The 24,240-nt window shown below is 31.4% G+C and overlaps 1 protein-coding gene across 1 annotated transcript in view; it reads right to left on the bottom strand.

Annotated features, from left to right (window-relative positions):
* The window catches only part of l(2)k05819 (transmembrane protein 94-like protein l(2)k05819), a 91,327-nt gene that overhangs the window by 50,872 nt on the left and 16,215 nt on the right, over positions 1-24,240 (bottom strand). The window contains 11 exon segments of the mRNA XM_076482013.1: positions 2,846-2,954; positions 5,394-5,487; positions 8,220-8,341; positions 9,458-9,576; positions 10,335-10,584; positions 13,797-13,920; positions 13,923-13,969; positions 15,366-15,566; positions 17,108-17,213; positions 20,896-21,044; positions 22,182-22,378. Coding sequence (XP_076338128.1) covers positions 2,846-2,954; positions 5,394-5,487; positions 8,220-8,341; positions 9,458-9,576; positions 10,335-10,584; positions 13,797-13,920; positions 13,923-13,969; positions 15,366-15,566; positions 17,108-17,213; positions 20,896-21,044; positions 22,182-22,378 — 1,518 coding nt within the window.

The raw sequence follows: 24,240 nt of genomic DNA, 5'->3' as shown, positions 1-24,240 counted from the left end.
AGGTGGAGGAAGAAGCAGAAGTGCTAGATACCCAGCAAAAGCTTTCACCCTGAGTATCGGCGATGCTCCAGGTATCAGCTACTTCCTGGCCATGAGAGAGCAAGATCAAGAGATGGACAGAATTATATTGCCCACTGACCTTACAATTCTTGTTCCATATGACTTTGGAATTGGTGGTAGAAGATATGCTGATTCTGAACTTAATCCAAGATTCCCTCCTGCTTTGATGTCTTACCCACTGAGCATCTGCCTGGGCCTGCTGGAAAGCGATGAGGTTCAAGAGTGTGGGATATCTATGGAAAGTATCCCAAGCCCGTTTTTGAGCCTTCCATGCCATATGGCAGGCAGGATTCCCATTAGGATGAGGATATAGCTGAAAACGTTTCAAGGTTTTAGGAATACTTGGAGATCAAAAGACTTTTCATTTGGTTTGAGAACGATTCTTTTGGAGGCACATGGAGATCAGTCTCCACTCCCACTGTAGTAGTGGAATGAAGTGCAGCAGCATACATCCGAGATGAAGTGATGGACAGCAACTTTCGAGCCTCAGGATAAGTAATGTTATGAATCATTTTCAAATGTTGCACCTCTTTTTCTTCCAACCATTTAGGGCAAGAAAGAAAGTAGGAAGGTGAGAGCCATTACAATTGATGCAATGAGGGTCCATTTCACACTCATAAGCATCATGGTCCTTGCCACCTCAACAAGCACATGTAAAGGAACCACACATGACATCTTTGAGTGACCAAACCACTGACACTGGAAACATTGGAGAGGGTTTTGAATATGTGGCCATACCATGCAATTAAGATAACCTGCCTTGATAGTGGCAGGTGTACTTGGTTATGTAACAATGTCAATGTAACAATTATGTCACAATGAGGACAGTGGTCAGCACTGTAATTCTATCTTTGTGAGTGGAGATATGCCTCACTGCAGAAACTCCTTGAATGGAGAAACCAGTGAGAATCTCTGACTCGGGGATGTTCTTCAAATCCCTCTCAACAATAACTCCTCATGATGAATTCAAAGTAGCATGAGGTGTAACCTCAATAGGTATATATCCCCAACTACCTTTGAATGCAAGAGAAGTTCACTGTGTTGAGATGTGGATGTTTCCACCAATATGTCACCAGATCGAAGTTTCTTTACTGACTTTGAAGAGCCAACAAGTCCCTTCTGAATGAAAAAGGGAGACATTTGCCCTAAAGGTTTCTCTGAAAGAGAATGTAGTATAAGAAAATGAGGTATTACAAGTGTTCTAGATGTTGAAGATTGCTGCTCAGAATCTTCAAGACATGGTTGTTTACCTATAGACTGTTTTTCACTATTTTATACAAGTTTTTATTTGAAGGATCCATAATAAAAAAAGGAATATTTTGGTGCCAACTGACCCCACCCACCATGGAGCCCTACGAGGGGATGCACTATAATGCCAAACAAGGACACTGCAGCAATGCCATGGTTTCGTGAGCATTATACCCAAACACCAGTATCAGATACAATGTCCACAACAACTGCTGAGAACATCCAACACTGGTATTTGGTTGACCCTAGCCCAAGTGGACCAGTTGAATGACCCAAGGGGGGCCACCCAAGGCTGCCAGTCTACAAGAATTCATGGCCAAAGTGGTGTGTTAGGGTTGGACCCCTCAACCACCAGGATCCTCTCTTCCCCTTCACAGGTCATCACGCACTGTAAACACGTGGGTGGATGTTTAGATCCCAGAGGAGGTAAACTGAAAGAACAGAACCTTCCCTGGGAGGTCCCCTTATCATGTACAGGAATCCACACAGAGAAGCATGTTCTGTAAATCATATACAAGTGAATTAGATGGAAGAATCAATGTTACATGTTCTTTAGATCATATACAAGTTAATTAGTTAGAAGGATCAATATTACATGTTTTTTAAATCATTTACAAGTCCACTGTGGTGAGTTAAAGAAAACTTAGAAACATCATGTTTGTATGTGTGTATGTATTTCTTATAATTCTTAGAACCCATGAATGAAATCACACAAATATACCTTACACTTGCCACATTCAGTCACAAGTCAAGTGCTCATGAGTCTGGCTGGGATTCACAACACACACAATAACATTTCTATTGAAATACATCATACAAACATAATGGTCTTCTGAATTGTCTTTTTCATAACATACAAAAGAATGTTGTGCATATGTTTTACAACTTACAACAGTGGTATGGTGTGTTTCATCACAACGTATGCAAGAAAAAAAAACTTCTTGTAACTTATGCCAAATATAACTGTAATGAATAACTTATTCACAATGTTTATGGTAAAGTATTATCTATTTAACCCCTTAACTGGGAGATGAGTTAACTGAGCTTCCACATGTTGTATTTATCCTTGGAAAGACGAATTAACTCGTCCTGATGTTATTTCACTGTTTCTGAAATGGGGAGGCTGTTTTATATTGTCTTATTATTTCTTCTTTTATAGTTATTATATGTTATGTTCCAGGTATTTTGGTTATATTGCTATGTACTGGTGGTGTAATTTAGCAGTTTGTTCTAATTATGGAAATATACAGTACACAATAATACAATCAAAAGATCCAGTAAATAAGGTAGAATAGCTATTAAAGAAATAATTGCTCAGATGAGATTAAATGGTCTCTCCATTTCAGCAACTGTCGAAGGACAACGGGACAAGTGACCTCATCTTCCCCAGGAGAAATGCAACGCATGGAAGCTGATTAACTATACTAAATTTGACAGTATTCGGTTCAAATAGTTCAACATTGAGTGAGAGTTCAACCATTAGGGGGGTATATACCCAGTTAAGTGGTTAAACACAGAATGAGCTAAAAATAAATACCTGAATGAAGGTCCTTCACAACAGCACAAGCCATGTTCGGAAATGGCATTTTGAGCCGAGGAAAATTCAAAGATCTTGCTAACCTTCCTTTCTGTATAACTTCTGGCCTCTGAAAAAAAAAGAAAGAAAAATGCTATCTTGTGTTTCAGCCATAACTTTCCTTTCTGTCTAAAATTCTCATTATACATGATTTATGTTAGATTTTCTTGAATTTTTTTTCTACTTTATTAATCCAGTAAAGAGTGTTGTAAAAATATTGTATCTTTTCAATAATTAAGTAATACAGAACTATTACTTTACAGTTACACACAAATAAAACCTTCTTTTACTTGGTTTTTCCATTACATAAATGTGTTGTTTTTTGCACTCATATCACTGCCAATGTTTTTCTCTGAGCCACAGAATGAGAAGAGTTTCAAAATCTATTCTCCAGAAAACCACTTACAAGAAGGATATAAACTTGAATAAAGAAATATTTAATGTAGTTTTTAGCAGCCAAACAACTTCAGTTTATTGTCCTATGTTGTCCATTTCAACACTAGAACACTAACTGTTCTGTCCTCAAAAGTAGAGTACCTTCAAATTTGTATTTATCACAAGTTTTCAAATTAGGTTATATGTTTGTCTGCATGAAATAAAATATTGATGTGTAGTCTCCTATTGTTGTAGTTACATGTTTATTCATATGGACTAACCCATTACCAAACAGACCCTTGGAGCTTTTAAGTTAAGTTATATGTTCATCAATTATAACATAGCCTCTCGACCTCTTCTGGGTACTTTTGATAGTTCTGCAAGTCTTTTTTTTTCATATGTAGTTTTATTTTTTCAAACTAAAATTAGGTGTTATAATCCCAATTTCAAGGTTTCTCAAGAAAAGATAAAAGAGAGTTGTTGTTTCTAATGATGTTTTTATGCTTGCTTGGTTCACTTCAAAGTGACATTCATCATTTTGGGCTCAAATAATAAAAATAAATTGATGGGAGTGAGCTGAAAAAGTTCTTGTAGTCTTCTGAAATTGATTTGAAAACTTAAAATTAAATCAATATTGACAAAATTTGGAAGGAGATCTTCCTCTGGGAAATCATTCAGAATTTTAAAATGTATTGTTGTTACTCTACTCATTAGTACTACACCAGGTGGCTTTGTAATATCAAGCATCTCATGGCCTTGTAAAAACACTTTTGTCCGATAAAATTTCAGCAAAATTGATGCTGTATCTTGCTGACAAATGATCTTTGCAAGAAGATGGATGGTGAAATAAAATTTACACAGACAATGAAGATAAAGTAAAGAAAAGTAGACAGGAATAAAAGATATTAATTTTAAAATTAAACTACATTTGATAATGACTGAATTTTGAAGATAACATCACAAAGGATAAACAGAAGTTTTAAGATCATGCTGATTGATAAATGATCTGAAATACTAGACTCAAGGTACTCTCAAAGGTGAGACCCTATTCCTAAATTCAATCTCTAATAATAAAGTAAAACACTGCAGTAGCAGAGATGGCCCAAAATGCAGAATCATGCATGCTTAAAACTTTCTGCTACATTTGCTATTTTACATATCAGTCTGCTTCAATAATACCTGAAGCACATGAAACCAAAAATCCCTTTGTAACCAAGCAGCAAACATTTAAGATAATTAAGAACTGCCCAATGATTATTGTAAGACATATACTGACACTAAAAACTAAGTTATTATATCATGAAAAGTAGAAATCTTAAAAAAACTGTAAACCAGTATGACCTCTGTTCAAGAGCTAAGCTAAAACATACAATATGGGTTTCAAAATCACTAGCTAAACAATACATTCTTAATGATGTTGAAGTAATTCCTTATACATTTCCTAAAACCAAAAGTACACTTTTGTTGTTTCTTCGTTGGATATCTGCACCCTGTTCACAATGGGGATTAAAACCATGGATCTTAGCATTGTAATTGCATAACCTTAATCTTGTCCCACCAGCAGATATCATATTTCCTGGTTTGTTTGTTTTTTGTAAGTGATGCAGAAAAAAAGTAGCTTAATGAATAACAGAATCTTAAAACATTTTTTACTAAAAACTATACACGAACAACAATTACTAAAACATTAGTAGACTAATTTAATCTTATAATGAAATGTTCTTTATGACCCAGTTAAGAATTCTACACTAATTTTTAAGATTGATCCAATAACAATAGATGTGGATCATAAAATAACACAATACTGTGTGTAGTAGTTAAGCAAACAAAACCTCATAATAAATGAAACATATTGTTCAAAACTTGATATTAGAGAAACTAGTTCTGATACTTTCATGTAGCCTCTCCAGTCTCACAGTCTTCTAGCTGGAAAACTGGTCAACTTTTCTACCAGAAGACAATGCAATACTGAAGGAGACACTGAAGTACATCAGACCCAGTTTGTTCAAAATCAAGATTCCCAACTGTTTGTTCTACTTACTGTAGTTTCTTTTTTCCTCTAATGGACTAAATTCAATAACACTAGAAGTCCTATAATTACAGCCTCAATTCAATGATAAAATTCCTCACTCACCACATGTCTGAAGACTGCCAGTTGCTGCTGGAGTTGGTAAACATTAGTTGCTCCTTCAGTGAATCCTATCTGACTGGCTAGTTCACAGAGGCACCTACAATAATCACTAAATGGTAGCCTGTTGGTAAGAAGTGTGTCCTACTTCTTTTTACCTTAACCTCAAATGGGTATTATTGAGCTAATCCTAATTTAAAGCCAGGGTCCTTTCTCAGCATGCTCTCTCCTGGAGCTTTATGATGAGGGTTAAGTTTTTCAAGAACCTGCCTTAAACTGACAACTTTTACAGACAAATGAATACAAGTAAAAATAATAACCAGTTGTTAATTACATTTGTCTTAATTTAATTGTATTGAAACAATATTAGGAACTTCGAAGTACAAAGACATTAGTCATCACATTCTGTTATTTTATTTTCCAGCTTACAACATTTAAAAAAAAGAACCCAAATAGTTTGTGTTAGAAAATATTATTATTTATAAAAAACTTTAAAAATATACAAAACTGAGCTCCAAGAGTAGCACCTAAGGAAGAAATCTGTTTCTAAAACTATAAACCTGTTGCTTTAAATGTAAGCTATAGTTACAATCAAAAGATGTACATTCAGAAGCCACAAAGCACAAACAAGTGTAAAAAACATTATCAACAAAAAAATCTGTTTTAAAAATGCATTAACTATAGCTAAGTAGTAGCTGTTATAAATAGCAAAAAAATATAAATAGCCACTTTCATATACATCCATATAAATACACATCTTGCCATATCACTAATAATGCAGTCCTACCCTAAACTGCTAGAATAGACATTATATATGAAGAAACATTCCAAAGCGACTGAACTTCTAGGTATAAAAACAGGGAAAACTTTGTTGGTTGCACCAAAATATACAACTGCTTCAACAACAACTTTCAACCAGGTTTGTAGTCTCCTGTGCATGTTTCTTTTACACAAAAACAAAGACAAAGCACTGAAATTTCTAATTTGGTTTTTAAAAGCAAAATATTTTCAATTTGTCTGGCTTTAGCTACCTGCTTTGTCCTCACAAAAATGTTTTATCAACTTCTATTTTTTTTTCAAATGTATGTGTCAATCAAGTGAATAATCACACTTTAAAATACTCAAGAGCAGAAATAATTTTAAATGTCATTCAGTGTGAAATGCTATTTTAAACACTAATGACTGGAAAATTGTAAGCATTTAAATAAGAGGAACACAGTGTCTTAAGCCTAACTTGATCTTATCGTTTGTTTTAGGTGTAAGAAAAGTCTATATGCTTCCCAAACTTGGACATTCTACACCACTGTATTGGTGAGAATAATTACATTTTCTAATTCAGTGGGTTGAGGAAATTTTCAAACATCCAATACCTTTGCATTTTATTGCTCTAGAATGTCATTTACCATGAATGACAAAATGTTACTTTGCATGTAACACTGCATAAAACTGATGACCCTATGAGACTGTTCAATAAATTATTGTGGCCAAAACACCTATTTTAACTTTATATACTCATAAGAAATATATATTCCCTGTACTATATAATAAGTTGAGCAATTATTATGAGCCATGCAAAACATACAACAACAGTTTAACTTATTAACAGGCACATACACAAACAGTTATGCAATACTGTTCAATTCATGCTAGATCAGACAGAGATATATAAACATACACAAGATATTGTAAATTCCCTGCTTTTTAAGTTTTTATCTTACCATATATCACAAACAATTTTGCAAGTCTCATACCAAATCTTAGATTCAGCAATAAAAAAATCAACAAATAAAAATAAAAACTTGGATGAAAACTGCAACATACATGAAACAGAAAGTATAGCAGGACAGATATAATGACATAAAACCATTTGAACATAAGTATTTACATACCTATTAAGTAACCTGAACTAATGTATTGTATAAATCTAAACCTGAAGACATTTCATTTTTTGTACTTAAATGTTCACTTGAGATAAAGTGGTGTTCAGATGGTTTCACTATCAGTTTATGGACCATAAATATTTCAAGTGATTGATTAATTTTTTGAAAAGTGTAACTTAATAATAAAGTAAAACACAAATGAAACAACATGAAGTATTTATTAAATGTTTCAAAACCTTTAAAGATCTGTCATCACTAATCTGGAGGTACAACAAACCACAACTGTAAAAACTACAGAAATATACCACTTCTAACACATAAGAAGTAAATTTACAAAGTATAATAAGAGAAAATGGAAAGGGTATAGGCAAACATGACATGTATCTCAGTACAGCTGGTATGGGTATTAACACAAGGTTAACCTGAAGATGACCTAAGAAGGTTGAAACATTGTTCTCTGCTTTATTAGTAAAAGTGTTAATACCCACACCAGCTGTACCGAGATATATTCTTACCTCATGTGGGTTTCTCATCATCTCGAAAAATGACTTGCACTTTTCATTGTATCATTATATTATATGTATAACAAATTATATTACATTTCTGTTGTAATTATGACTGCATTTGTTTTGTATCTCTACATTACTGATGATGGATCTTTGAAGATTCTGAAGCATTTAAAAAGTGATTCATATTATCACATTTGTGTTTTACATTATTATTAAGTTTGATGTATTGGGTAATGATTCAACATGGATAGTGTAACATAATTTATCACAGTGGAGTATACAGATTTTAAAATATTTGTAGTAGATAAACTCTGTTGTGGTTCTAATCCTCATTTCAAACTACTAGAGGTGGCTAAAGTTTCTTAGGTTCTTAAAAATAAACTTTACAGACTTGTTGTAACTTGCACATACATATCTGAGGAATGTTTCTAAAACAAATCTACCTTTTGTTGACAACTGGCACAGCTGCTGAATTGTTGAGAGATTCACAAGCAATATGATCACAAAAATGGGAATAATGTTCCTGAGCATCAGGATTACAAGTATTCAACAGGATTCCTAAGCCCTGGAAAAAACAAACAAACCCTAAAGGATTACAGGTATTCAACAGGATTCCTAAGCCCTGGAAAAGAAACCTGTAAAGGATTCCAGGTGTTCAAGAGGATTTCTAAACCTTGAAAAAAAACACAACTGAATAATTCCTAAACCCTGAAAAACAAAATAAAGAACAAACTAACAAATCACAGGTATTTAACATGATTCTTATACCCTGGACAAAAAAAGAACAGGTGGCTACTGCCTTCTGTGGAAAAAAACTCAATGGTCTTCCATCTTTTTTTCTTCAGGTCAGTGTATGCATGCTGTTGCAAATCTTTTATAGTGTCCTGGTGAAATGTGGAGGAAGCACTGTGATTAGTTGATTACCTGTGGTTCTCATTGTTGTATTAGCTGCACGTGGCTTTAACCACTGTTAGCTATACGGTTGCTCACCTCTATTTCTGAATCTCTCTTTATATATAGTGATACATAAAGATTCTATAATTTTCATTCTCTTGCCATATTTTAATTCAATTGTTAACCAATAAGGGTAATGAAAGATCTTACTGTAAAAATAATCACTTATTTAAAAAGGTTAAAACTGAAACCCCAACTCAACTGGGATTTGAACACACAACTTCTACAAGAGAATTAAGCATTGTAACCAGTGAGCATCTTAAACATCAAGTATTTGAAATGGTAACAAATATTAATTGGTTCAAAATATCATTGGATTCATATTTATCAGAATATAAAAAGGGGTTTGCTTTGTATACAATAATTTATATATAAAACAAATGGATAAAAAAATCCCAACTGTATTATATTTGAGCACAAAACATTTGCTCAAGGTTCAGTCACTCTAATCACCAAAGTAATTTGATTATTACTGAGCGTTAACAGAAGACAATGAAATTTGTACACACAGATTCTAAACAATAACCCATCAAACTGATATTGGATCATCTCTTCTGTCCTTTAATCAAATGGAACTTAATATTCTTAAGTACAAGATTTTTCCAACACAATTTTATAAGATTAAATAAAACAGCCATTAGAAATCAAATCACAGCACTTTAGATAACTGAAAGCACCAGACTGTTAAAATATGCTGTGAAAAACCTGAAAAACAAATTACACTTACCAAAGGTTTCAGATTTGATATGTAAATTTTCCACTTTGGGTCATCAAATTCAAGGCCAAAAGCACTATTAGCATTATGGGTTAGATCAAGAACTTCAACAGTGTTTCCAGGATGATACACTGAAAAATTATAACCAGAAAAAATTTCATTCAATTATTTAACATTTGTATGAATAATTTGGTAGCCTAACTTGTGATAATATCTGGCAGTGATCTGACTACATAATGATGGCTATATGATCATTAAACTTTTTTTTTTTCTTTTTACACAATATTAAAATGTCAAATGTTGTTCTGTAATTTCAATGACACATATCATGTTTAAGAAATATCTATCTACTTATCCAAATAAAAGTCAAAATGATCAAGCAAACAATTAATTCTTATATTGTACCTTTCAACCTAATTCTCAAGATCTAGCATATTTTAAGTTCATTCATATTAACTTCCCCAGTAAAACATAATGTTCAAAATTCTTAAGGTTACCAATCATAAAAATGTTGAAATGTAATTTAAGACTACTTTAGAAACACGGTTGTTTCAAATAATAATGTAATAAAAATATTAGCCAGATTTAAAGTAATTTTTAATAAACTAAATAATTAAACTTCATATCTTATATCAAACTAAAAATAAAATTTATTATTGAAATTTCAATATATATACATAAAAAACTGCATTCTGAAACTAAAAATATGATCATTTTTACAGGAAGCTCTTTCATTACCATTATAGTTTGAATAAGGGATTTGAAATTTAACACTTGTATATAAAAAACTGCATTCTGAAGCTAACAATATGAATTTATATATATATGACATTTATAAATATTATGAAGAAGATGTAAAAATATAAAAAAGAAGAAAGATTAATTTTACTGTGTTGTTCTTTTATTTCCTGCTCCATGCTTGATTCAGACAAATGACGGTACTCTGGGGTTGAGGCTACATTTTCATCACCAGGAGGCTCTACTCCACCTCCAAGAACTTCACCATCAATAGAGGTACTAGAAAAATAGGTCTTGTCCTCCATATCTTTCTGTGGGTGGAATGATTTCAAGAAGAAAACTTTCTCTGCTGTGGGGTTAGGCCAAGACAGAATTCCTTTCTTGTCTATACAACAAAGTGCCTGGAAAATGAAATTGAAAACTAGTAATTTGGAGGATTTTCAACTACTTATCAGATTATGATATTTAACTTTAAAGAACTTCAAAAAGTACAAAAAAGTGAGGTTAACCATATTGACATAGGCCATGTCATTGCATTTGTTAACTCACATTGAAAACTTTACTGAAGTACTATCCTATGAATTTATGTCAAAAATGTTGGTTATGAAATTGTAGATTACAATTCAAAGTTTTAGTATTATAGATTAGTTAATTTGTTCATTGAAAAGTAAACATTAAAAACACATTTTAATAATGCTTTTTGTGTGACATGTGGTATATGTTGATTCAAATTAAATGTTTGTGATGTTCAAGAAAAAAACCTATAATTTTTTACAAATTAGGAACTCAAATTACCAACATTGACAAGATAGAATGCCCTCTCTTCTTTTTACTGAGATATTGCTAAATTTACTGAATCAAACTCAGTAGCCCCATCCACCTCTTTCAATTTTTGGAAACACACATACTTCTGCCTATGACGTATGAATAGACAACCAAAAGCTCAGAATGTCTTCCTAGTGGTTTTCTCTGTGGCAAACTTGTACTTTTCATACTTGATTATAAATGGTAAGATAGTAGGATGTTAATGAGTTCAAAATTCATATTTTTTATGTTCAAATACAGCTCAGTTACTAGGTTTGATAAATTGTAATAGAATTCTGTGATATTGATAGAGTAATTTATGATTTTGGTTTTTGGTTATGCAAAACAAAAAAATTATTCAATTTCACATCCTCCACATACAAAACTTGATAAGGCTTAGCAATCTATGGCAAGCAGCAAATGAGCACAAAGTTTGTAACGAGAAGAGATAATTGTTTACTTTACTTCTTCATTTAATGTTCTTTATTTTAAGGAAAATAAGTTTAAGAACTCATTTTTACAAAATACTAGTCACTAAAACAGGTGAGACAGGTCACTTTGTAACGGCCAATTTTATATTATTGGATACAGTAACATGAATGCATTTGCACCTCACCATTTTAACTTCTGTAACATGTCATTATAATAAAAATACTAAATATATATAAATGTATAATATTACAAGACTTAAGCTATTTAAACTAAACATTTGTGTTTTTGTGTTACAAGCCATAGTCATTCTAGAATGGAAAAAGCATAATTTACATTTATTTCCTCATTTTTCATGGTGATTACGACATCTGTCATATTGATCAAACTGATGCAGAGGTACAGTAGTGACAATAACAGATAAAAATGTTTGATAATTATCTGGAGGTTATAAAAATTTTGCATGTGAAATTTGAAAATGTTCTAATGCATAAAAGTATTTTTAATCTTGAGACCAAAATTACTTTGCATGAGAAAGACGCAATATTCAGAAAGAAAAAAAAAACGCATTAGAAAAACATTACTTAAAATATCTTAAAACTTAATAAAAAAATTTGATACTTTGTGTGTCAAATTCTTGTAATGTTTGCTGATAACTGAAAAATTTCATGAAAATGTTTAATAATTAAAAATTTATAGCGTGAAAACTATCAACAGCACAAAATGATCACGAGGAATAAGGTTAGTGTATATGAATAATCTTACTATTGAATTTCATCAAAAATTTTCATATCTGGACCCAAACAGAAAATGAAATTCTGAATTTGGGTACCAGGATAAAAAAAAACAAACTGGAAGACCCTCAGGTGGTTCTATGCACTCTCTGGTGAATTCTAATCATTCTGGCCCTAAATATACACATTATTTACTGATAGGATGATCAGCAAACATTAAACTTTTGCCATCTTTTTCCATTTTAACTCACATTCCAATGATCATAACTACACGAAAGTGGATGTATAAAGTGGTCACTTCATGAAATATCTATCCAGATATTATAAATGCAAAGATGAGACCAAGTAAGTGCATAATTTATAAATTTCAGGAAATTTGAAAGCAATACTTGTATAAGTTAGTTTTTATTGCAGTAAATTACTAACCAATCATTTATAAGCACTCTTTAGGAGGTGACTAATTTATGAAATTCCTGATCCATTATTTCACTTTTCTCTATTAACTAAATATCAAAAATTGAATTCATTTATAGATGAATTATGGCTATGGAGTTTGTAATTCAAGTGCATAGAAATTTAAGACTTTTGGACATTATCTTAAGGTAGCACTAATGCTTGAAGTAAATTCAAATGCTGAAGAAACACTTTAAATGTGGTAAATGAATGCATTTAGTGAAAACCTACTAACATTTAAATGATAAAAAAACAACATATTTTTTCAAAACTCAGTTTTCACTGGGGTCACCAATTTATTAACATAATAACTTCACAATTAAAGCCAGTATCAACATGATATTTACATACTTCCATAGCTTGATGTCTTTTAAAATTCAAATATCTTTACCAGTTGTCTTGTTACAAGTCTAATTACCACTAACTATGACATTAACTAAAATTGCCCATATATCGTTAACGTTGCAAAAAACTTGCAAAAGTTTCTAAATCAAGCTGTGAGAATATTTGCAAAGAGCATGTATATAAGTTTTCACAGGTTTTTATTATTCTAAATAAAGTTACAGTGTTAAAACAGTTTACTTTATGTACATGTTTATCCTGCCACACAGATGACTGAAAGTGTACTTTCAAAGATTACATTGTCATACTTTTGTTTCATGTTCAATTTGAAGGTTATAAGATGTGATTAACTGTGTTCCTTCAGCATGTAAATTGACCCAGATTTAAGGGTTAGTACTACTTTAAAATATTAAACTACAGAATAAAGAAGACTTCCTGACTTATTCACACTACTTGTGCTAAAAAGTTAAGGTGTATACATGATTATAAAATACACTGTGTATGTGATTATAAACTACACTGTGTACATGATTGTAATCTACACTGTGTACGTGATTACAAACTACACCATGTACATGATTATATACTACAATGTGTACTTGATCATAAACTATATTGTGTACATGATTATAAACTACACTGCAAGACTGAGTGGCACATTCTAGATCCATAATTAAATTTCTTAGTATCTTCAAGTAAATATGACCAAAAATGAAAAAGTAATAAAGTAATGCCAACTAAAAGTGTCAAATAGTCCTGACTTTGGTGAAATGTGAACTTGTTTTTATCCTGCAATATTTTTTCCAATAAAATATAGACACATATTACAGTTAAAACTTGCCAAAACTGACCGTGATGCTTCCCAACACCTGTAGCAGATTGGCTGAACGCCATAAGTGACCTTTCCTGCCCAGTAAGAGGTCCACTCCATTATTCAACAACTCACGCCAGTGTGGAGAATGGTTACTCATAGGCAGGGGACATCTTCTGTCTCTTCAAAGGGATCCAGTTCTTTAGGTTTAAGCTAAGGAGTGAAAATAAGTACTTGGAGTTCAAACAACAACCAATAAATAATCATATTCATTTTGATGTTTGTTATTCTATCTCACCATAGAGGCCATCCTATTGTTTGTATTTTCATTACAAAAAAAGAAAAAATGTATCCCACTCAAACATTTCCTTACAGTTGTTGGGATCCCAATGTTTTAACTAAACCAAACAGAGGATGTTATAAAAATGGCTGCATACCTCTAGTCTGTAAAACTATATCCTAACTGATTATTTCCTTACAGTGGTCAAGATTCAAATATCTTAACTAAACCAAGCAAAAAATGTTACAAAAGTGGCTGCTGACCTCCAGTATATAAAACTGTATCTCACTGACAATTTCCTTACCTCTATTCTATACAACTGTGTCCTAATTGACCATTTCCTTACAGTGGTCAGGATTCAAATATCATATGGAGAATACAACAAGGTACTTGCCCCAGCTTTCAATGTTCCAAGAATGAATCTGCTAAAGGTGGTGTAACTGTATGAGGTACATTCTCATAGTGGGAGCTGGTTAGGCTATTTTAAAATGGAAACAACATTCAGAGTTGTACCTGAATGATGACAAAAACTTTTCCATGATGATATGCAACAATCCACCAACCTTACACTACCTACGTTGGTTAAAAGAGCATGGCAGTGTTTTTTGGCCATCTTCCTTGACCAATATAACTGAATTTCTCAAAGGTGAACAATTTTGGAATGAAGCTAAATGCTGTACTCAGCATCATAATCTTTTGCCTTCATTTATGAATCAATTCACTCCACACTTAATGATAATCAAACAAAACACCAACAACTATTAGGGTGTGAATAACTTTTCCAAGCTGGTAAAGCACGATTATAATTAACTATATCTGTTAAAATACTACTTTCTTCATCTAGTCCCTTAAAGAGTTTCAAGAAGTAGAAAAGTGTACAATAATAGTATCCTCACCACACTATATTTCTCATGTTCATTGCCTAGGACACATTTCACTCAATCCAGAGCTCTTCAAGCCAGCTGGGTCACAACATTAGCCATCAGTTGTAATAATAATATTATAGAGTGTGAATACCTTTTCCAAGTTATTGTTGGTGTTCCAAATTTGGGGAAATATCCAAATGTATTCTTAGTTCATTTTAACAAAATGCTACACTTATAAATAAAAAAATGTCATTAAATCTTTAAAGCTCAAAAAGTAATATATTAGCCTAATGTTTGAAATATGAGGTTTTAATGGGCCTATTAGTTTAAAATATGGGACTTTGCAAACAGAATTCATCCATCAGTTAAATCTTAAAAAAAAAACATGTCAGTTTCTAAACTTGCACTTTAATTAGTATACAGTATAATTCAAGGTAAAGTTTTACAAATGAAAAGAACTTACCTGAAGAGATTTAGACAACTGAACCATGGTAAACAACCTGGATGTTCCACTACAGTTCAGAAGAAGCCAGCATACAGGTAGGGTAACTGGTAGCAGAGGAAGAATTGCTACAACAGGGTGTAGCAAGATTATTTCTGGCCATCGAATCATGTCATGTTCCAAGTAGACACAAGACAAGACTTTCACCACAACTGTCAAAAGCTGAGAAAATTATATGATTATATTCAATAATTTTCAAGTTGTCTTCTAAACAGTATTTATAAGAATAATAGGTTTGGATATATTAACACTATATCTTTTTACTATTAACTAATTAAACAATTACAGGCTATTAATCTTAAACTATGTATACTTTACTAACAGTGTAAGTAAATAGTTCCCATCTTGATGATAGATCTTTAACAGTGATATTTACCCTTCTTCACCATGTTTCCCAACACACAGATTTCACTAAAGCTAGTCTACACTATATTGATGTCATATTATTTATACTTTACTGAACACTTTCCTTATTTCTAGTCAAAGTAAAAACTCACAACAACCAGGTCTTTAATACTAAGATTTGATTATTCTTATCCACCTTAATGTTGGCATAAATTTTATACAAGTTTAGTAATACAAATATTGTCTTTTTCTAAAAGAAATCTAAGAAAAGCCAAACTATCAAATATATCGTTTACTTTCCAAAACTTTTTGTACCTTAAAGGTATACTTAGAAAGAGTGTATCCTGTATTTGATTGTTTTAAACTATGTTTTCTTCAATACAGGGAGACATAAATCCTAAAGATAAAAAAAAATATATAATCCATAACATAAAAAGGTGCAGCCAAAGAAGGATTAACAGTCAACTTACAGTAATGAAATTAAAACTGGTAACTAAACTGGTAGCTACACTTACAACACTGATGATAGTTTTAGTGCAGATATTAATTCACCAGTTACCTAGGCTACATGTTTGTTCATCTTGAGGCACAATGGTAGGTAACTAGGTCTAGCTAACTAATGAATGAATATTTACTACCAGTGTAGCTACTAGTTTGGTCAACAATTTTTATTTCACTGCCTTAAATTGCATGCTCAATTCTTTTTTTTGGCTCCACCTGTTTTTCACACTGAAATTTAGAAATTAACCTATTTTCTATATAAAAACAGACAAATATGCACATTTTCATATCCATAAGGTCTGAATAAAACAACATATGAATCAAGATTTACATGTGTTTATACTAAAGTTATACAAAAATGTTTAGAAGTGAGTAGTTTTTTGAGATTTGCAACTGTAATGTAAATCACTTTCATGTATCAGTCCCCAAATACAGTCTCCCATCATGTTTTCATTATATGCTCCCAGGTCACAAAAGCAAAGATTGAAGAGAAAAATAGGTCCTTTCCATTTACTTTAGGTATAAGCAATTGGGAAATAACACTTTCTACCAAGGAACAAGAAAAAGTAAAAATTTTGTTACATTGTGTTATGTATACAACTTATTGTGAAACAGTACTCCATCTTTTTCTGTGTTAAAATGTATATGAATTTAATCCAGCATAATGAGTCTTTTTTAAAGCTGTCCAACTGGTGCCAACATTCTCTGCTTGTATGTTATTCTGACCAGACATCAACATCTCCCAGGTTTCATTGATTTAATAAGAAACCACACTATTATGTTTTGTTAATCCTTGTCAGAAACAATAAAGCACTAAAATTACACAAGATCATTATTGCCTTTGTGATAATACTTACAAAAACACATGGAATTATCACAACTTCTAGGTACCATATTACCACACCATGCCGTTCCTTGTTGAAGAAAGATACTGGTCGATCAAGTGACTCTTCTAAAGCCCCCCTGCAAAAAAGAAGAAACTAGAGTTAAAGGAATTGAAAAAATAAAAACAAGTTTATTGTTTATAAATATTAAAATATTAACTATATGATAATTAGAAGTAAGCTTATAAGTGTAATTACAAGTTAATGTTACTTACAAGTTTATAACAAATTTTCTTTTGATTACCTCAAAATTTCAACCTGTTATAATGACTAAATAATTTCAATCATTAAGATTGTCACAATCTAGTATGCTGGGAAGAGAAAACTAAATTCTATTAAACATTATATCTACAACAGGGGCACATCATATATATTAAAATTAAACAACAGTAAACTATTTTTTGGTGTAAACAAACTTGTATTTTCAGAGAAAGACTAAAATAAAGATATACAGAATACTGACTTAAAGTTGACCTAATTCACATATATTAATATATTCTCTTTCTCTCTCTCTCTGTCTGCTGTGTGAGAGAGAGAGAGAGAGAAAGTAAAACAGGTTATGTAATAATATAATTAACAAACACTTTGATATACAAAAAACAAAAAGCAGAACCTTAATTTAATCAGAGTTATATCAAATCTCCACGATTCAATTCTTTTATTTTTGGATCTTTTACAAATATATTCTCTATATACATATGTACAATGCAATTATGAGGTCTACACAAGCCATGTAATATTTTGTGTAAAATTTTAAAATAGGATTTTGTCACTCATGTTTTATCCCTTATTACCATTTGTTTGTTTGTAATTAATGTGGAATGGACCATAAAATATGCTTTTTTGTTAATGACAAAGAATATCAATTCCACCAAGGTAACTCAACTTCAATAAATTTTAGAAATAGATTTCATTTATACAAGTTTCCACATTTTAGAGAATAAAAGTTTAAAAAACACACTGTCATGGTTAGCTTGGTTGTAATAACAAAATGTGTGTTTTCTTACAGCAAAGCCACATCAGGCTATCTGTTGAGTCCACCAAGGGGAATCAAACCCCTGATTTTAGTATTAATAACAAAGTAACCACAGAAGAACAAATAGAGTTCATATGGATCCCATATGAATTTTAAACATATTTGTATAAATTTTTCATTATGTTCTTTATAGGTCCATGACTTTGTCAGTTTGAGTCTTGTAAGAATAAAGTCACACATACAATTTTTTTAAAATTATCATAAATACTACAATGAATTACTGGGATTAAAAATAGATAGAAAGGTATGGCAGATAAAATATGGATAATGACATGCTAAGAGAAAATTTGTCACACTAGGAAAAATTCAGGATTTTTTAAAAATATCACCTTGCAGAATTAAGAACATAAAACTTGTATACTACTAAATTATGGATTATTAGCTAATGTTTTATGCTGTTCTAATTGGAATAACAAAAACAAAAAGTAGTTTAATAACATTTTGAATGTAAGATACTAAATCTTTGTGCCATGTGCAGTAAACAATATCCTGATGGACAGAGTTAACTTGATTTGTTTTATCTTTTTTTTTTTACCATGAAGCTTTACCATTTATTTTTGTTACTTCTAACAAAAATCAAACAAACAACTTTTTTTTACAATGAAATAACATAGTGCTGTTTAATAATACTTTATTTTATAATTTGAAACTAAATGTCATACTGGTATATTCATATCTTTTCACGTCTTACAAGAAACGTAATGGAACATCCGCTCTTGTATAATCAAATAACACAGTTGTATTTTAATAATATTTTATAATTTGAAATCAAACACTACTCTGGTATGATAATATTTTTTTCTGTTTAACTGATATGAGTTCAACATTTAGCATTTCATGATCACAAAAAAAAAGCTTCAGTCAATAATATATGAAAGTTAGCACCTGAGCCTTTGTTCTACATTATATATTTCACTTGGATGATACCAGTTGTAAACACTGATGTATGAGAAACTCATTACTAATTATTTGAAAAACCTAATGCTTTAATTCTCTCACTCTGGGTATCCTTTTCTGCACATGAAACAAAGTTTTAGTGTCTCACATTGAAAATTTTGTTAAATCAATAAAATCTTAACTAATGCAGATTTTAATACTATATATGTTTTATGTTCTTAATTATACAAGGCAATGTTTTAAAAAATCCTGAATTTCCCCTAGTGTGATACACACGACACATTTTCTCTAAGCATCTTGTCTTCTCTATTTGATCCACCACTACTTGGAAAATTAAGAAATTAAATGTAAATTATGCACTAAACAATCATTATTGTTCAGACAAACCATATTTTTATGGTCTTTATTTCTGTTTACTTACAGAGCTATTAAATAGAAAATGAGACCCCTTTCCTACCACATCCACTTGTCATGTCCTATCTTTCAGGATGTGTTAATAGTTCTCACTTATGTTTAATTATACATTACCTATAGCCAATAGAAAGTAAAGGTTTACATCTATCAAATATTGTATTGTATTATGTTGTGTTCTGAAAAGATAATAGTCAATTTCACTTATAATACAACCTTTGCTCTGATAGGAATAACAACAGCTAGTTTGGGTGAATTTGTAATGGCTCTTGCCACACAGTTAAAAAGCCAGAAAAACTCATGGTCAGAGGAAACTGTATGATTTTTTGCATGTTATCAATCTATGTTCTTTTGTGCATTATCTAGTGCATTACTACCATTAGTATAAGAAAACAGTTTCACTGACAATTGACAGCAAGAAAATGAAGTTTGGGTGAGAACTTCTTGTTTTTTCTCGTTTATTATTTATAATTATAAAAGTAACTAAAATGTAAGAATATAGATTTTTTTAAAAGTTAGTTAAGGTTAATTAAGCAAAATAAATAATAACAATGTAATAAAAATATTTCATGAGGCACACACACGAGCAGCTTGTAGTAGCTCACGGGTAATGTAAATTGAGTTGTAAGTGCACTGAGTGATTTACAACTTATAATGGTGTGGAGATTAGTTAGATATGGCTCATAGGACAATCAAAAGGGCAAAGAAAATCAATAAAATTTAAATTCAAATAGATAAATACTATTACAAGCTTAAAGCTACTAAAGATAAATGAATAGTTTCATGTTACAATTTGAAGTAATTCTAGAAGGAAAAAAAGGTATTTTAAATTGATTTTGATTTGGTGGTTACGAGGTTAGTCAAATTGACTAATCCTGTTTTGAGATAGGTTAGAGAAAATAACAGAGAAAATACGAAGTGTTACTAAAACAATACATTTTAAATGTATTTAGGATGTTTCAGTGATTACATAAAGAAAATTGGAAATTTTTGAGATGAAGAAAAGTATTTTTAATCTTAATATGAAAATTAATTTTCCCACAGACTTGTTCAAAACAAATACTTAATATATTAATGGACAAATCTTTTATCTAAATATATTAAAAATACTTCACTAAAAAAACATTATTTTTTGTATATGCAAAACTGCCAAATTATATAAAGATATTGAAAGTTACAAGTATTAAATTTATAAATACTTTAAATGAGTACAAGAAAGTCAAGTGGTCAGTCAAACTGACTGAGCCTGTGTTGAGCAGGTTAAGCTATTCCTTCCTTTATGGCAAAATGTTATTCTTATCAATTATTTACGATATTTCTTTCTTACTGGTCTATACATTTATCACAGAATAATTCTGAAAACCAATTAAGTTACCCAAACATAAAAGTGTGAATGTTTTATGTAAAAAACTCTGACCTTAATACTGCAGCATATGGTGTTTCTAGGACCTGAAACTTTGATGGGGGTAATGGAGCTCGGAGACGGGCAGTGGTCAAAACTTCTGGATTGTCCTGGGTAGCTGGGGCATAAATTTCTCCTGCTGATAACTCAATTGGCTCTAATTCCTAAATATTCATGTTATAGTGATATAAAAATCAAACATACATAATACATTATAAAGTATTTTTCATAGTAATATAACAAAATAAATTATAAGTTTCAATTCATCAGAACCAAGACTTTATATACATAGGAAACTTATTTTAAGAAATAAGATCTTTGGAAAAAGAGAATTCACAGATTTAAAACAGGTTTATTGTTGCCTCCATCAATGTTAATTTTGTTTCTTAAAATAAGTTATTACAGATTTCATCTACTTTTAAAACACCACAAACAGATATTGAAGATTATATCTTCAACATAATTAAATATTCATTGACAGAAGTAATATATGGACTTCATTTTGCCAATCATAAGTATGGTCCTTAGCCCTGTTTGCATGGGTAAAGTTCAAAGTGCACATGCCAAATGCTTTTACAGAGTGCCATTCAATTGACTATTAATTTTACCCAACGTTAACAATTTAGTGACAGTTCAAGGTGGAGGAGAAAAATACCATATAAGGTATACACAGGCACTAAAAGAAACTGCAGATATGCATTTTGGAGGTTCTAGAAGCTATGAACTATGCAAAACGTATATGGACAAAATTATTTTTATTCTTCACATGAACACCACCAACATCTGAGTTCGAGTCACACTGACATCTGTGACATATCTTGCATACAGATAGTTCTAGAACACATCTGATTTTTGTGTTCACAACAAACTTGTACATATTATTAAATAACAGCTTGACACATTTTTTATAGACACATGGAGTGAATATGAAATTACACTCAATTTTTCTTCTCCAGTACATGATTAGTGCAATGGATTTATTCCACGTACCTTCAGTTAAATAAGTCTCTTGATCATCATGATGTAACTAAATCTAAAGATACTCTAATTAAGTACAATTTGTTAAATGCTGCTAGTAAAAGCCTTCTGCAATTGTTAAACATAAGAACTTTTTCTCAATAGTCATCCATTATTCAGCACCTGATCCTTACTTATGTAATAGCGAGTGATCCTAGAATGGTGTTAGGGGAACATTCCTGATAATGACTTAAAAGAAACAACACTTTTCTAAGACTTGAACTCATCTGAGGGTTCAAATCCCACATGGGCTTTTTTCAGTAAATTACATACACAACACTAACCTCTTCTACACAGCAACAATGAGCAGGAGCATGGTGACCAGGTCTCATGGTAATGATGTCTCCAGCCACCAGTAGACAACATGGTATATTGACTAGCTGATCATCACGATGTGTCCACTGAAGAGAAATACATGGAGACTGGGGCATATGAAGATGAGGATAGTTCTTTGCTGTCCACTTCTGTTTCTCCATACATTCTGATTAACAGTTTAAATACATATGCATGGATATTTGTATGTTTATGTAGAAAGATACAAAGAAAAAGCCAAAATCATAATAAATAGCAAGTCTTTTAACATATATTCATATGAATCAGAGAAATGTTTTCACTTTTCGGGTAATGTGTGTAAAGTCACATACAAATGAAAATGCAAACTAATGTGGCAGGGGTTTAGTTTAGAGAGAGAGAGGTCTGAAGAATTCTCTCTCCAACTGGGGTGGTCAGGAACGTTGTGGTTCCTCTTTGTTCCCTCACGTGAGATGTTGTTTAACTGTACTTGAAACTTTGCTTGTATTTAATTTTTAGTTTTTAATTGTTTGTGGTATGAAGTGGAAATGGGACATTATAAAATTGTCAAGAGAGAAAGAGCGAAACAAAGGTGGCACCGAAGAAGTTAGCCAGGCCAGAGCCAGACGTCAATGTAAATATCAACACAAAATGACCCGATTCAGGACTGGGCAGTAGTCTTGGCTGGGATCTAAAGATCCAATGCCAGAGATTTGGATGTGGTGGGAAACGGGAGTGCCCCGAGAAAACCCACTTTCACAGGACAGGTGCCAAAAGTTTTACCTGTCCTGTGCTCGAATCTAAAAAATATATATATAAACATGAATCTACCTTGTTAGTCACACACAATCTATACAGATATAATTTTATAAAGAATAAATAACATAATTACCAATATTTGCCCATATTGTCTGTCATTCCTTCAATCTGTTCACTATACTGTTACTTTGTAATCATGAGAACATTACATACTAATTACCAATCACTACATTTTTCCTTGGTAAATTGCACCTTAGAAACTACAAGGTCCTTCACATTTGTCATTCCCTACACACAAGATCATAAATAAATTAATTTATCCTAAAGAGAAAAACAGAAGCTATGACTCTGAAGCAATATTTTGCCAACATCTGAGATAACTTACTATTAAACTGATTTATTGAAAACAAGTCATATATAAATGAGAAATTATGTTGTTTAAATGACTGAAGTTACCATACCCCAATTAACATATTTATCATATAAATCTTTATCAACATATTACATCCCAGGCCCATGCAGTTCTTTCTCATGGTCTAAGCCTACCCATAATTATAACACATGTAAAACCAACTATTACAATTATGCCAGAAGAAATTATTTTGTAAATTGGAAACAACCAAAGTATGAAGCACTCTCAATGTTAAGAAGAAACTGTAATGGATTTACTATTATATATATATATATCATTTTAATATCTATGTTTGTTTCAGTTCAATATTTACTTAGAAATGCATGTAACTTGTACTGTTAAATGTGCATTGCAAAAGTTCCAAATTTATGGAAGATTCTCAAGTGTAAGAATAAACAATGTACTATGCATGTAAAATATCAGTGATTTCCAGTATTGTTTGCAACTGAACTTTCAAGAATATTGCCAAATGATTACAAGAGGTACCCATAACAACAATAATACTGTTGGTTTGCTATAGTTGGTATAATATAAGCCTCAGAAGTGCCAATATAACCGTGAATAACACTTATTAATCAGGAAAATGTAAATACTTGACTAGAAATGATTATACATTTTAAACTATTTCACTCCAGTGAATTAACTTTGGGCATTAACATTTATATGAGGAAATTATGTATTTTCACATATGAGCAAGAGATAGCTCACCCATTAAATGAATTGTACCGATATCAGCATAGAGTTAATTTGTTCATCACGAATCATCAATAAAACATTTAATTCCAGAGTAGACAGAAGACTCTGTGTTGTTTGTAAAACTTTTGTGTATAAATCATTGTTTGTAATAACTGTTATTATAAGTTGTATTGTTGTTTGTACAT

Source organism: Tachypleus tridentatus, chromosome 13, assembly GCF_004210375.1.
Source record: "Tachypleus tridentatus isolate NWPU-2018 chromosome 13, ASM421037v1, whole genome shotgun sequence".
In the NCBI taxonomy this organism is placed as follows: Eukaryota; Metazoa; Arthropoda; class Merostomata; order Xiphosura; family Limulidae; genus Tachypleus; species Tachypleus tridentatus.
The sequence above is the reverse complement of the archived record's forward strand: the minus strand, read 5'-3'. Positions and strand labels throughout refer to the sequence as shown.